General features: G+C 45.8%; 1 protein-coding gene across 1 annotated transcript in view; it reads right to left on the bottom strand.

Moving 5' to 3' along the window:
* The window catches only part of WDR64 (WD repeat domain 64), a 62441-nt gene extending 53873 nt beyond the window's left edge, over positions 1-8568 (bottom strand). The window contains exons 1-4 of the mRNA XM_005882445.2: positions 8424-8568; positions 6007-6137; positions 5069-5171; positions 4491-4594 (exon numbers count right to left, since the gene is read on the bottom strand). Coding sequence (XP_005882507.1) covers positions 4491-4594; positions 5069-5171; positions 6007-6137; positions 8424-8568 — 483 coding nt within the window. The remainder of the gene's footprint in view (positions 1-4490; positions 4595-5068; positions 5172-6006; positions 6138-8423) is intronic.
* Positions 8569-11632: the final 3064 nt, after the last annotated feature.

Genomic DNA, 11632 nt, shown 5'->3' with positions numbered 1-11632 from the left:
CTTTGTGCTTTGTCCTGTCAATGGCGATGGTTACTGACAAATAGGTTAGTTACCTGAAAAGCCCTGTTTTGCCCCCTTATTTGCAGAGGAGCCTCCCAAGGTCTCCTGTGCTGGCTTGAGGAGGGGCCGTCATCTTTTCCCCTCTCCCCTTCCCGGAGATTCTCAGCAGCAGCAGTGGGGGACAGCAGAGCTGGGGAACAGCGGAGCTAGTGCCCCGCACAGGCCTGGAAGCACATAGCGGCTGGCAGAGCAGCCATCTGTGTGGCCTGTTCACGTAGGTGAGACTTCACAGGGACACACATTGAGACCAGCTTAATCCAGGTCTCTGGCCCTGTAGCCATGCTTAAAAATTAAATAAAAAATATGTTTCTTGCCCGATCGGTGTGGCTCAGTGGTTGAGCATCAGCTATGAACCAGGAGGTCACTGTACCATTCCGGTCAAGGGCACGTGCCAGGGTTTGGGGCTTGATCCTCAGTAGGGGGCGTGCAGGAGGCAGCCGATCCATGATTCTCTCTCATCATTGATGTTTCTATCTCTCTCTCCCTCTCCTTCTCCCTTCCTCTCTGAAATCAATAAAAATATATTTAGAGAGAGAGAGAGAGAGAGAGAGAGAGAAAGGCACAGAGGCCTGGAGAGAAACCGGACTCCCCTGCATGGCCTGGCACCTCCTTCGTAGTTCAGTGCACTGGGTGCCAGCAAGCAGGGGGCGAGCCAGGCGTCCCCCATCTCCCAGAAGGCACGCTGGGATGCCGGGAGCAAACTGCTCTAGCTTTACACCTGCCGCTGGGTTGCTTTCCAATGAGCAATATGGATGAAAGAAATTCCAACACTGCACGCGAATGTTTATGCTGTTTTCCAGTTTTTAAAAAAAAATGTTTAAAATTACTTCTATTGGCTGTTTCTCACAGTGTGGGTTGTGTCCGTTGTTTACATTCCCGAGTAGTGGGTGCTCCGAAGAACTCGGTGAAGCTTTAAATGGAAGCTTCGGGGAGTGATCAGTTTCCCATCAATTCTCCGCAACCCATTTAACTCCACAAAGCGGGACCTGGGTGCCCTTTGCTGTTGCCCAAGGCTCAGCTGTCGTGCATACACCTGAACGCACCTTCCATGAAAACATCTTATTCTCTGAGCCTGTTACTGAGTTCGTGATTAGTGATGGAGGCACCATCCTCCTAGGCCTGCATGTGACTTAAGTAGGAATTTGTAAAATGCACTTACTGTAACCGTGGTGCTGGTCTGCACTCGCATCTGTAAACAAAGGGAGAGAATATGGAAGCCCCGCTTGCCTACAGTTACAGGCGAGAATGCTGACGGAAACAGCCCCATCTCTCCCGGGCTCAACCTGCTGGTCATTCCCTCTCCCATGCTCTCCTCTGGCCCCTCCTCCCTCGGAAGGGTCCAGCTCTGTGGAATCGCTCTGCTCTGTGTGTTCTCTTTAAGCCTGGTGACTGCTCTCAGGGTCTTACACTTTACTAGCTCCTTTTTAAAGACATCCTCACCCAAGGATATTATTATTATTATTTTTTAGAGCAAGTGGAGGGGAGTGAGGAGGGGTAGCTTGTATAAAGCTTACCTCTAGTTGGAAATGAACCAGGAATTGGAATTATTTTTTGATATTTTAAAAAATATATTTTGATTTGCTCTAACCAGTCTGACTCAGTGGATAGAGTGCCAGCCCACAGACTGAAGGGTCCTGGGTTTGCTTCTGGTCAAGGGCATGTACCTCGGTTGCAGGCTCTATCCTGGTTGGGGCATGTGCAGGAAGCAACCAATCAATGTGTCTCTGTCTCTCCTGCTCCCTTCCACTCTCTCTAAATTCAAGGGAAAAGTATTCTCGGTGAGGATTAACAACAACAACAACAACAAAAATAATCCTATATATAATAAGGGGCTAATATGCAAATTGTCCCCTCGACCGGGAGTTCTACCCAGAGTTCAACCAGGAGTTTGACCAGGGGTTGGGGCTGGCCCACCAACCACCCACAGTCCTCCCCAGTCACCCCGCCCCCAATCAGGGGTGGGGCTGGCCTGCCAACTGCTTGTAGCCCCCCCCCCTGGCCGGGCCCCAATGCCCCAATCAGGGTGGGCTGGCCGGACCCCACTTGTGCACGAATTCGTGCACCGGGCCTCTAGTGTGAGTGTGTGTGTGTGTGTGTGTGTGTATGTGTGTGTATAATTGATTTTAGAGAGAAAGGAAGGGAGAGGGAGAGAGAAACATTGATGTTAGAGTGAAACATCCATTACCTGCCTCTCGCAGGCCCCCACTGGAAACTGGGCCCAAAACCTGGGCGTATGCCCTGAGTGGAAATCGAACCTGTGACCTTTTGGTGCATGGGATGATACTCAACCAATTGAGACACACTGGCCAGGGCTTATTTTTTTATATTTAACACCAAACATTCACCTTATATTCTCATAATGAAATTCAATGTAGACTATGACTCCATTAAAATATCTCCTATTTTAAAAATAGAAGTCCAATTTAGAAAAGAATGACATTAGAGCAATGTATTACATTTACATGGGGATATATGTTCATAAAGTGTTTCCACATTCATGATCTTATTTGACCTTCGTGACAATCCTCTGAGGGAGAGGGGACTGGTCTTATTGTCCTCATTTTACAGATGTAAAAAAAAGACACGTGAAAACACATGTTGGCTCCTTAAGTTCCTACTTAACATCATAGCTAGCAAAATAGAGTGGCTAGAATTTGAGCCCCCCCCCTTTTTTTACTCCAAGGTTTTTGTTCAGACCTTTTATCATTTGGTAGGATTACAACAAAATCACTTGGCTTGTGAATGTTTCTGATGTTCTCTGAGACGTTATCCAGGGTCATCCTTTAATTGTGCTGATGCCACCTGGTTCATAGGATAGCTATGCCAGGAACAGTGCTAAATGCAGCTACTAAACTCTCAAAAAGTGCTCTGGGGTTCAGCAACCTCTTCATTTTACTCATATGTAGTTGTTTTTTTTAATAACGCTGAAATGTGGTTTATGGTTTCTGCTGTACATATGTATAGTGCATAGACAAAACAAAGAGAGGAAGGAAGGGAGGGAGGAAGGGAGGGAAGGAGGAAGGGAAAGAGAGGAGGGAGCGAGGAAGGGAGGGAAGAATGGGAGGGAGAAAGAGGAAGGGAGGAAAGAAGGGAGGAAGGGAAGGAGAGAGGAGGAAGAAAGAGAGAGAGGGAGGAAAGAAGGGAGGGAGGGAGGGAGGGAGGGAAGGAGGAGAAGGTTCAAAGGGAGGAAGGGAGGGAAGGAGGAAGGGAAAGAGAGGAGGGAGCGAGGAAGGGAGGGAAGAATGGGAGGGAGAAAGAGGAAGGGAGGAAAGAAGGGAGGAAGGGAAGGAGAGAGGAGGAAGAAAGAGAGAGAGGGAGGAAAGAAGGGAGGGAGGGAGGGAGGGAGGGAAGGAGGAGTCCAAGGTTCAAATTACCTGGTTGTTAAAGACTGTTATCAATCCTCTCTGAGAAGCTGCTATTAGTAAATCCAACTGGGGGATCTTGACCATGCACTTAATCACGTCCCGTCTCCGACTCCCTGTCAACAGCACAATATTCAGTTCAACTCCCAGCAGTAAAGACCCTAAAAGTCACTTGTTAGGTTTGTTAAAGAAGAAAAGGAAACAATCAACTCGTTCTCAACAGAGAAACTACTGCCCCCAAAAAGGCAGAAACTGGTGCTGGGGATATGCGAACGAGCCTCCCTCTTTCTGTGTCTAACACACAGATGTACGTGCGGTACAAGAACAGCTGCACACACAGTGCTGTGGGGTGCGGGAAGGGCGCTGAGAGGGGGTTGGGGTGAGAGGGGCCCACCATTAGGTCCTTTAGAGCAATGACAACATTTCAAACTCAACTGCAGGTACAGTTTCTTCTGATATTGCATGTGACACCGTCACTTATAAAGTAAAGTAAGTGAAAAGGGAGTCTATGGAAACGTTATATGCCAATATTTGTTTTGGGGGAAATAGTAGCACCCATACTAACTTGGAAGGGAAAGTCATACGATCACCTGTAATTACGACTCGCTGTTTTCTAGACACAAGGAAAACCAAATTTTCTTCATTCATTTGGGAAGCAAGAGGATCTTCTTCAGAGGAGTAATACCCAAAGATCTACAATCCCAAACGACACATGTCAACACGAACACTATTTCAGAATCCACTGCGAAGTAACAGATTGGATGCTGGTTGGATTTAAAGTCTTGGTTGAATGCCCAACACCTTGCCCAGCCGCTGGGGCTCAGTGGTTGGGAATCGACCAAGGAATCAGGAGGTCAGAGTTCAATTCCCGGTCGGCATACATGCCCGGGTTGTGGGCTCGATCCCTCGTGTGGGGCGTGCAGGAGGCAGCCGATCCATGATACTCTCTCATCATTGATGTTTCTCTCTCTCTCTTCCTCTCCCTTCCGGAGGAAGAAAGAGAGAGAGGGAGGAAAGAAGGGAGGGAGGGAGGGAGGGAGGGAAGGAGGAGTCCAAGGTTCAAATTACCTGGTTGTTAAAGACTGTTATCAATCCTCTCTGAGAAGCTGCTATTAGTAAATCCAACTGGGGGATCTTGACCATGCACTTAATCACGTCCCGTCTCCGACTCCCTGTCAACAGCACAATATTCAGTTCAACTCCCAGCAGTAAAGACCCTAAAAGTCACTTGTTAGGTTTGTTAAAGAAGAAAAGGAAACAATCAACTCGTTCTCAACAGAGAAACTACTGCCCCCAAAAAGGCAGAAACTGGTGCTGGGGATATGCGAACGAGCCTCCCTCTTTCTGTGTCTAACACACAGATGTACGTGCGGTACAAGAACAGCTGCACACACAGTGCTGTGGGGTGCGGGAAGGGCGCTGAGAGGGGGTTGGGGTGAGAGGGGCCCACCATTAGGTCCTTTAGAGCAATGACAACATTTCAAACTCAACTGCAGGTACAGTTTCTTCTGATATTGCATGTGACACCGTCACTTATAAAGTAAAGTAAGTGAAAAGGGAGTCTATGGAAACGTTATATGCCAATATTTGTTTTGGGGGAAATAGTAGCACCCATACTAACTTGGAAGGGAAAGTCATACGATCACCTGTAATTACGACTCGCTGTTTTCTAGACACAAGGAAAACCAAATTTTCTTCATTCATTTGGGAAGCAAGAGGATCTTCTTCAGAGGAGTAATACCCAAAGATCTACAATCCCAAACGACACATGTCAACACGAACACTATTTCAGAATCCACTGCGAAGTAACAGATTGGATGCTGGTTGGATTTAAAGTCTTGGTTGAATGCCCAACACCTTGCCCAGCCGCTGGGGCTCAGTGGTTGGGAATCGACCAAGGAATCAGGAGGTCAGAGTTCAATTCCCGGTCGGCATACATGCCCGGGTTGTGGGCTCGATCCCTCGTGTGGGGCGTGCAGGAGGCAGCCGATCCATGATACTCTCTCATCATTGATGTTTCTCTCTCTCTCTTCCTCTCCCTTCCTCTCTGAAATCAATAAAAATATATTTTCTAAAAAGAAGTCAACTCCTTGCTTTGTATATTGGCAGAAGGTCCCCAGAGGAAGAGAAGGCAGTTTAATACATTCAACACACCGTGTGGTGATGGTGCATGGTCCTTAAGCAATCCCTGATTTTCCTTTTTGATTAAAGATGGATGGACCAGGCGGGTGTCCCTGCTCAGACTGGTAGTTCTATTGGGAGCCGGCACTTTGATTTAATTATTTCTTGTAAAAAAAAAAAAAGAAAGCCCTGACTGGTTTGGCTCAGTAAATAGAGTGTCGGCCTGAGGACTGAAAGGTCCCAGGTTTGATTCCGGTCAAGGGCATGTACCTTGGTTTTGGGCACATCCCCAGTAGCGGGTGTGCAGGAGGCAGCTGAATCGATGTTTCTCTCTCATCAATGTTTCTAACTCTCTAGCCCTCTCCCTTCCTCTCTGTAAAAAATCAATAAAATATATGAAAAAAATAAAAAAGAAAGAAAAATACGACATGCATTTCATACTAGAAACATGAAGAGTGGCTACCTCACACCAGTCTGTGGGCCCATCGGGGTTGTTGCAGAGTTTCCTGTAGAAGCATTTCACGTCTTGATTCTTCACTTCCATACCGAAGAGCTCCTGCACCTCCGCAAAGAACTTCTCATAGTTAATCATGTCTGCGTCGTAAGAAAGGGCAAACACATGGGCATCAGATTCCAAGAGCTGCACGGCCTGTGGCTGCGGCCTCTTCTATTTGCTAATCTGCTCCGTTATCTCAGCCTACTAAAGCTCCATTCTTCTGCACTTTATTTATGTACTAGAGGCCCGGTGCACGAGATTCATGCATTGGTGTGGAGGGGGTGGTCCCTCAGCCCAGCCTGTACCCTCTCGAAGTCCGGGACCCCTGGTGGGATGTCTGACTGCCGGCTTAGGCCCAATCTCAGACATCTCTCTCATAGTCTGGGGCTCTCGCAGTTTGGGACACCTCGCTCCGTGCTAACCACCTACGGTGGAGGCGGGAGAGGCTCCCAACACCGCTGCTGCACTCGCCAGCTGTGAGCCTGGATTCTGGCTGAGCAGTGCTCCCTCTGTGGGACTGCACTGACCACCAGGGGGCAGCTCCTTCATTGCACGTCTGCCCCCTGGTGGTCAGTGTGTGTCATAGTGACCAGTCATCCTGCCGTTCGGTCGATTTGAATGTTAGCCTTTTATTATATAGGATTTTTTTTAAATTAAAAAAATTTTTTTTATTGATTTCAGAGAGGAAGGGAAAGGGAGAGAGAGAGAGAGAGAGAGAGAGAGAGAGATAGAGAGAGTAACATCATTGATGAGAGAGTATCATTGATCAAGCCCACAACCCAGGCATGTGCCCTTGACCGGAATCGAATCCGGGACTTTTCAGTCTGCAGGCCAAAGCTCTGTTTACTGAGCCAAACCAACTAGGGCTCGTCTGCACTTTAAAGGTTTTCTTTCCATTGGAAATAGAACTAAGGACTTGGCAAAAGATTATGTAGTCAGAAGAAAGTATTACTTTGGTGTCTAATACCTCCTCCGTAGCTTATGTTGCAACTATTTTAGGAGTTTGGTTCAGGAATACAAAGATCAGAAATGAATCACAGTTTTCTTATTGTCACAGTTCATTCCTGGTCAGGGCACATGCCTGGGCTGTGGGCTTGATCTCCAGTATGGGGCCTGCAGGAGGCAGCCGATCAATGATTCTCTCTCATCATTGATGCTTCTCTCTCTCTCTCCCTCTCCTTTCCTCTCTGAAATCAATAAAAAATGTATTTAAACAAAGAAACAACCAAAAATGTGGCCCAAGTTGGTTTGGCTCAGTGGATAGAGCATTGGCCCATGGGCTGAAGGGTCCTGGGTTCGATTCCAGTCAAGGGTCAAAGGCACGCACCTCAGTTGCAGGCTCAATCCCCGGCCCTGATCGAGGTGCATGAAAAAGGCAACCAATTGATGTGTCTCTCATATCGATGTTTCTCTCTGTCTCTCTCCCTCCCTTCCACTCTCTCTAAAAAATCAATGGGAAAAATCCTCGGGTGAGGATTAACAAACAAACAAACAAAAGGTGAATGTATGGCAGAATTAGCAGTCTAATGAAAGTCATGATTACATCTCTCCCTTCTCAATCTGTCAGGTCAGTCCCTCTGTCACAGAAGGTAGTTTGTCTAGTATTAGTTTGTCTAGTAGTACTTAGTCTTTATCAAATCTATACTTTATAAAATATATACTATCTACTATAATATCTGTATAAAACATATATATATATATATATAATATCCTCTCTATATAGGTGTATATACATATACTATGTATACATATACTATAAAGGAATATATGTGTGTGTATATATATATACACTCATACGGATACTAGAAAGGAAGGAGATTTTTCAATACGGCTTTGTGATTGCAAGCTTTTACATGAGAACAAGGTTAGCTTGCTCACTGAGCCATATGCTAGAACAGTGATGGCGAGCCTATGACACGCGTGTCAGAGGTGACACGTGAACTCATTTTTTTGGTTGATTTTTCTTTGTTAACTTGGCATTTAAATATATAAAATAAATATCAAAAATATAAGTCTTTGTTTTACTATGGTTGCAAATATCAAAAAATTTCTATATGTGACACGGCACCAGAGTTAAGTTAGGGTTTTTCAAAATGCTGACACGCCGAGCTCAAAAGGTTCGCCATCACTGTGCTAGAAGAACCCTTAGATGTCATTTAATCCACCCCCTAATTTTATACTCGAGAAAATTAAGGTTCAGACAAGTGAAAAAAACAACAACAACAAAAAAAACTTCCCCAAGATCACTTAGCTTTCAGGACTGAGACAGAACGAGGAGTCAGGCCCCCTATTTGGTGTCTTTGCTATTAAGCTGTGTTGTTTCAAACATTTCCCAGTTCTAATCAACAGACTCCACTGGACCGCCCTGGAGTCACCGATCTTACCTTCTTTTTGGGTAAACAAGCCCGCTTTTTCATCCTTTTTCTGGGCCGCTGTACGTTCGACCAGCCTTTCGAACCCCTTCAGGGATATCTTGAAACTGACCACCTGAAGTGCATTGTTGAGCCACTTCTCCTTCCCGGGATCCATGGGGATTCAGGGAAGTGTTTATTTCTGTACAGAAAAAAGAACGCAAATTTGCCAACTTGGATAACCTCCCAGTTGTTACGTTGCCTTCCTGCCGCCTCGGTTGCTCTAGGACTCATTCCTTTGACCTTACAATCCCATTCTGTGGGGAGGAGGAATCCGAGTGGTCACCAGGATGTTGGCAGGGAGGAACCTGACTGAGGTCTAATGCACGGCACGTGGGCAAACCTTGCAGGGAGATCTGACTTCACAATGTGGCCAGTGACCTTCACAGGGCACCCCCTGCATCATAATCTCCCTGTATTAGGAGGAGGCTGAGACTTGTTTTCCCACAAATGGACTGTGTGTGTGCGCACGTGTGCCTGCAGTTCCAGAGAGGGAAGAGGAATGGGTAAGATCAAGAAGGGACACTGGCCTGCCTTCCTCCCTCCTACACCCGCTCTCAATCCTCTTGCCTTCTTCCTCAAGGCACCTTGGAGAGTAACATTCACTTTTATTCTTGAGGCTGCCCTGGGTTTGAAAGCATGGACTTCTAAAAATGAAAATGGATTTCGGCATCTGCCATTTCTATCACAGATGGAGATATTTTTAGCAGTCAGAAAGAATAAAAATGCCTCGTATTCCTTTAGGCATTGTCCTTTAGTGAAAATAGAAAAGTGAGCCAGGCATGGGGAAGGGTGAGCTTCTGAATGGGAAGGAAGTTCTTCAAGGGGTTATTTATTGAATGAGAAGAGGATTTTCTGCGTATCATCTTTCCCCTCTTCGCAATCTCCAATACCGTTTACTCCAGTTGCTTTTGAATCAAGTTTTTCCATCTTCAACCCTTTATGGGAAGGAGAAGTTGTCTAATATTTTATCAACAATTAGTTAAAATCCTATGGTCTAGGTCAGTGGTAAGCAAACTCATTAGTCAACAGAGCCAAATATCAACAGTACTTCTTCAAAATAGACTCGCCCAGGCCGAAAACCGACTTCTGCGCATGGGCCACGAAGTTTCAATCGCACTGTACGTGCGCCCGCACGTGGTATTTTGTGGAAGAGCCACACTCAAGGGGCCAAAGAGCGGCATGTGGCTCTCGAGCCGCAGTTTGCCGACCACGGGTCTAGGTGACATAGATGGAGTCCATCTTTAAAAACATCTGCAAGGTGCCCTGCCAGCGTGACTCAGTGGTTGAGTGTTGACCTATGAACCAGGAGGTCATGGTTCCATTCCCGGTCAGGGCACATGCCTGGGTTGTGGGCTCGATCCCCAGTAGGGGGCATGCAGGAGGCAGCCCATCAATGATTTTCTCTCATCATTGGTGTTTCCATCTCTCTCTCCCTCTCTCATTCTCTCTGAAATCAATAAAAATATATTTAAAAAACAAAGAAAGAACTTGCATAAGAAGAAAAAAGAAGGAGTGGGGACAAACAGACTTAAAAGAACTCCAAAGATGCTCCAACCAATCATTGTGTGTAAACTTTATTTAGATCCTGACTCAACCAAACTGAAAAACAATTGCAACATTTATGAGACAATTGCAAATTGGAACACCAACTAGATGTTTGATGATATTGAGAAATTACTGTTTATTATTTTAGATGTATTATAATTTGTTACATTGCTACTTATGTGATATTCTATATTAGGACTACATACTGCAATATTTACAGATAAGCATTCAAATACAAAGGAGTGGTAAACTGTGCCAAATAATGCTAATAAGGTACATAAAGTGAGGACTGAAAGTTAAGCACTGGGATGTGCATTATGTTCACCTTGAGAAAAGCTATGTGAGAGGTACAATGGATTAAAGAGAGAGTGGGAGGAAGGGATGTGGAGACAGTAGGCATGCATGCATATTATAGCACTGGCTTTTGGGAATATCTTAAAAATGGATGCTGGCACAATTCATAGCTATTAGGCTATTTACAGAGCAACAGGATGTATTTGTACTATTTTCTCAGTTGCAAAAATGATATCACCACAAACTTACAGAATATTAAAAGTGATCACCAGCCCTGACTGGTTTGGCTCAGTGGATAGAGCGTCGGCCTGCGGACTGAAGGGTCCCAGGTTCGATTCCGGTCAAGGTCATGTACCTTGGTTGCGGGCACATCCCCAGTAGGGGGTGTGCAGGAGGCAGCTGATCGATGTTTCTCTCTCATCGATGTTTCTAACTCTATCTCTCTCCCTTCCTCTCTGTAAAAAAAAATCAATAAAATATATTTTAAAAAAGTGATCACCAATATTTCTACCATTCTTCTAAAACTATTGATTTTTTGAATACCACCTTCTAGGCCCAGGCCACATACTTTCATGATTGTATGCAGTCTCAATAGAATTATGCACATTATGTAAATATTAATGTATTATTTCATAAAGCTGTACCCATGATTCTAATATCCTTTACAAATATAATTTTTTTTTTCATTTATGTACCTTACTAGCACTATTTGGCACAGCTTTCCTTCTACTTCTTTCAATCAAATATTTTATTAATTACTTTGTACATATAAATGATTATGGAAGGTGACATATAAAAATTCAGAAGCAAACACACTCCTAGCTGTGTCGGGGAAGGAAGCAGTATTACCCCTGCTAGGGAAAGGCTCCAGGAAAAAAACAGGTGCAATGGTTTCCCTGAGCTACCATGACCTCCGCTTGTACGGGTCTTGAGAGCCGTGCGTGGAAGTCGGAGGGAAAGGCCATGACGCAAGCCTGTAGTTAGGTCTCAGCCGGTCGGTGACATGGCCCCGGCACCGATCCTCTGGTCGAAATCCTCTTAGAATAGGTAGCTCTGCATTTTCTGCTTCTGAGTTCACCACGGCCAACGCCAGTTCTCGGGATAAGAGGTCAGGGAAGACCTTCTCTGGGGTGCAATGAGGATTCTTAGGTGATGCATGCGACAGGGCACAGAGAGGGAGCAGGACGCTAACTGACCAGCTACTGGGAGGAATCTGGGCCATACTCATGCGGGGTTTTCAGGATAAAAACATGACACAAGAGCAGAAGGCAGGAAGGGGCGTGGCCACAAGGGAGGTGGGGACGCGCGCGAGTGGAGGGGCGTGGCCTCAGGGCGCCGGG

This window comes from Myotis brandtii, unplaced genomic scaffold (assembly GCF_000412655.1).
Source record: "Myotis brandtii unplaced genomic scaffold, ASM41265v1 scaffold717, whole genome shotgun sequence".
NCBI classification, from domain to species: domain Eukaryota; kingdom Metazoa; phylum Chordata; class Mammalia; order Chiroptera; family Vespertilionidae; genus Myotis; species Myotis brandtii.
Note: the sequence above shows the minus strand (reverse complement) of the source record. Positions and strands in the feature narration are given on the sequence as shown.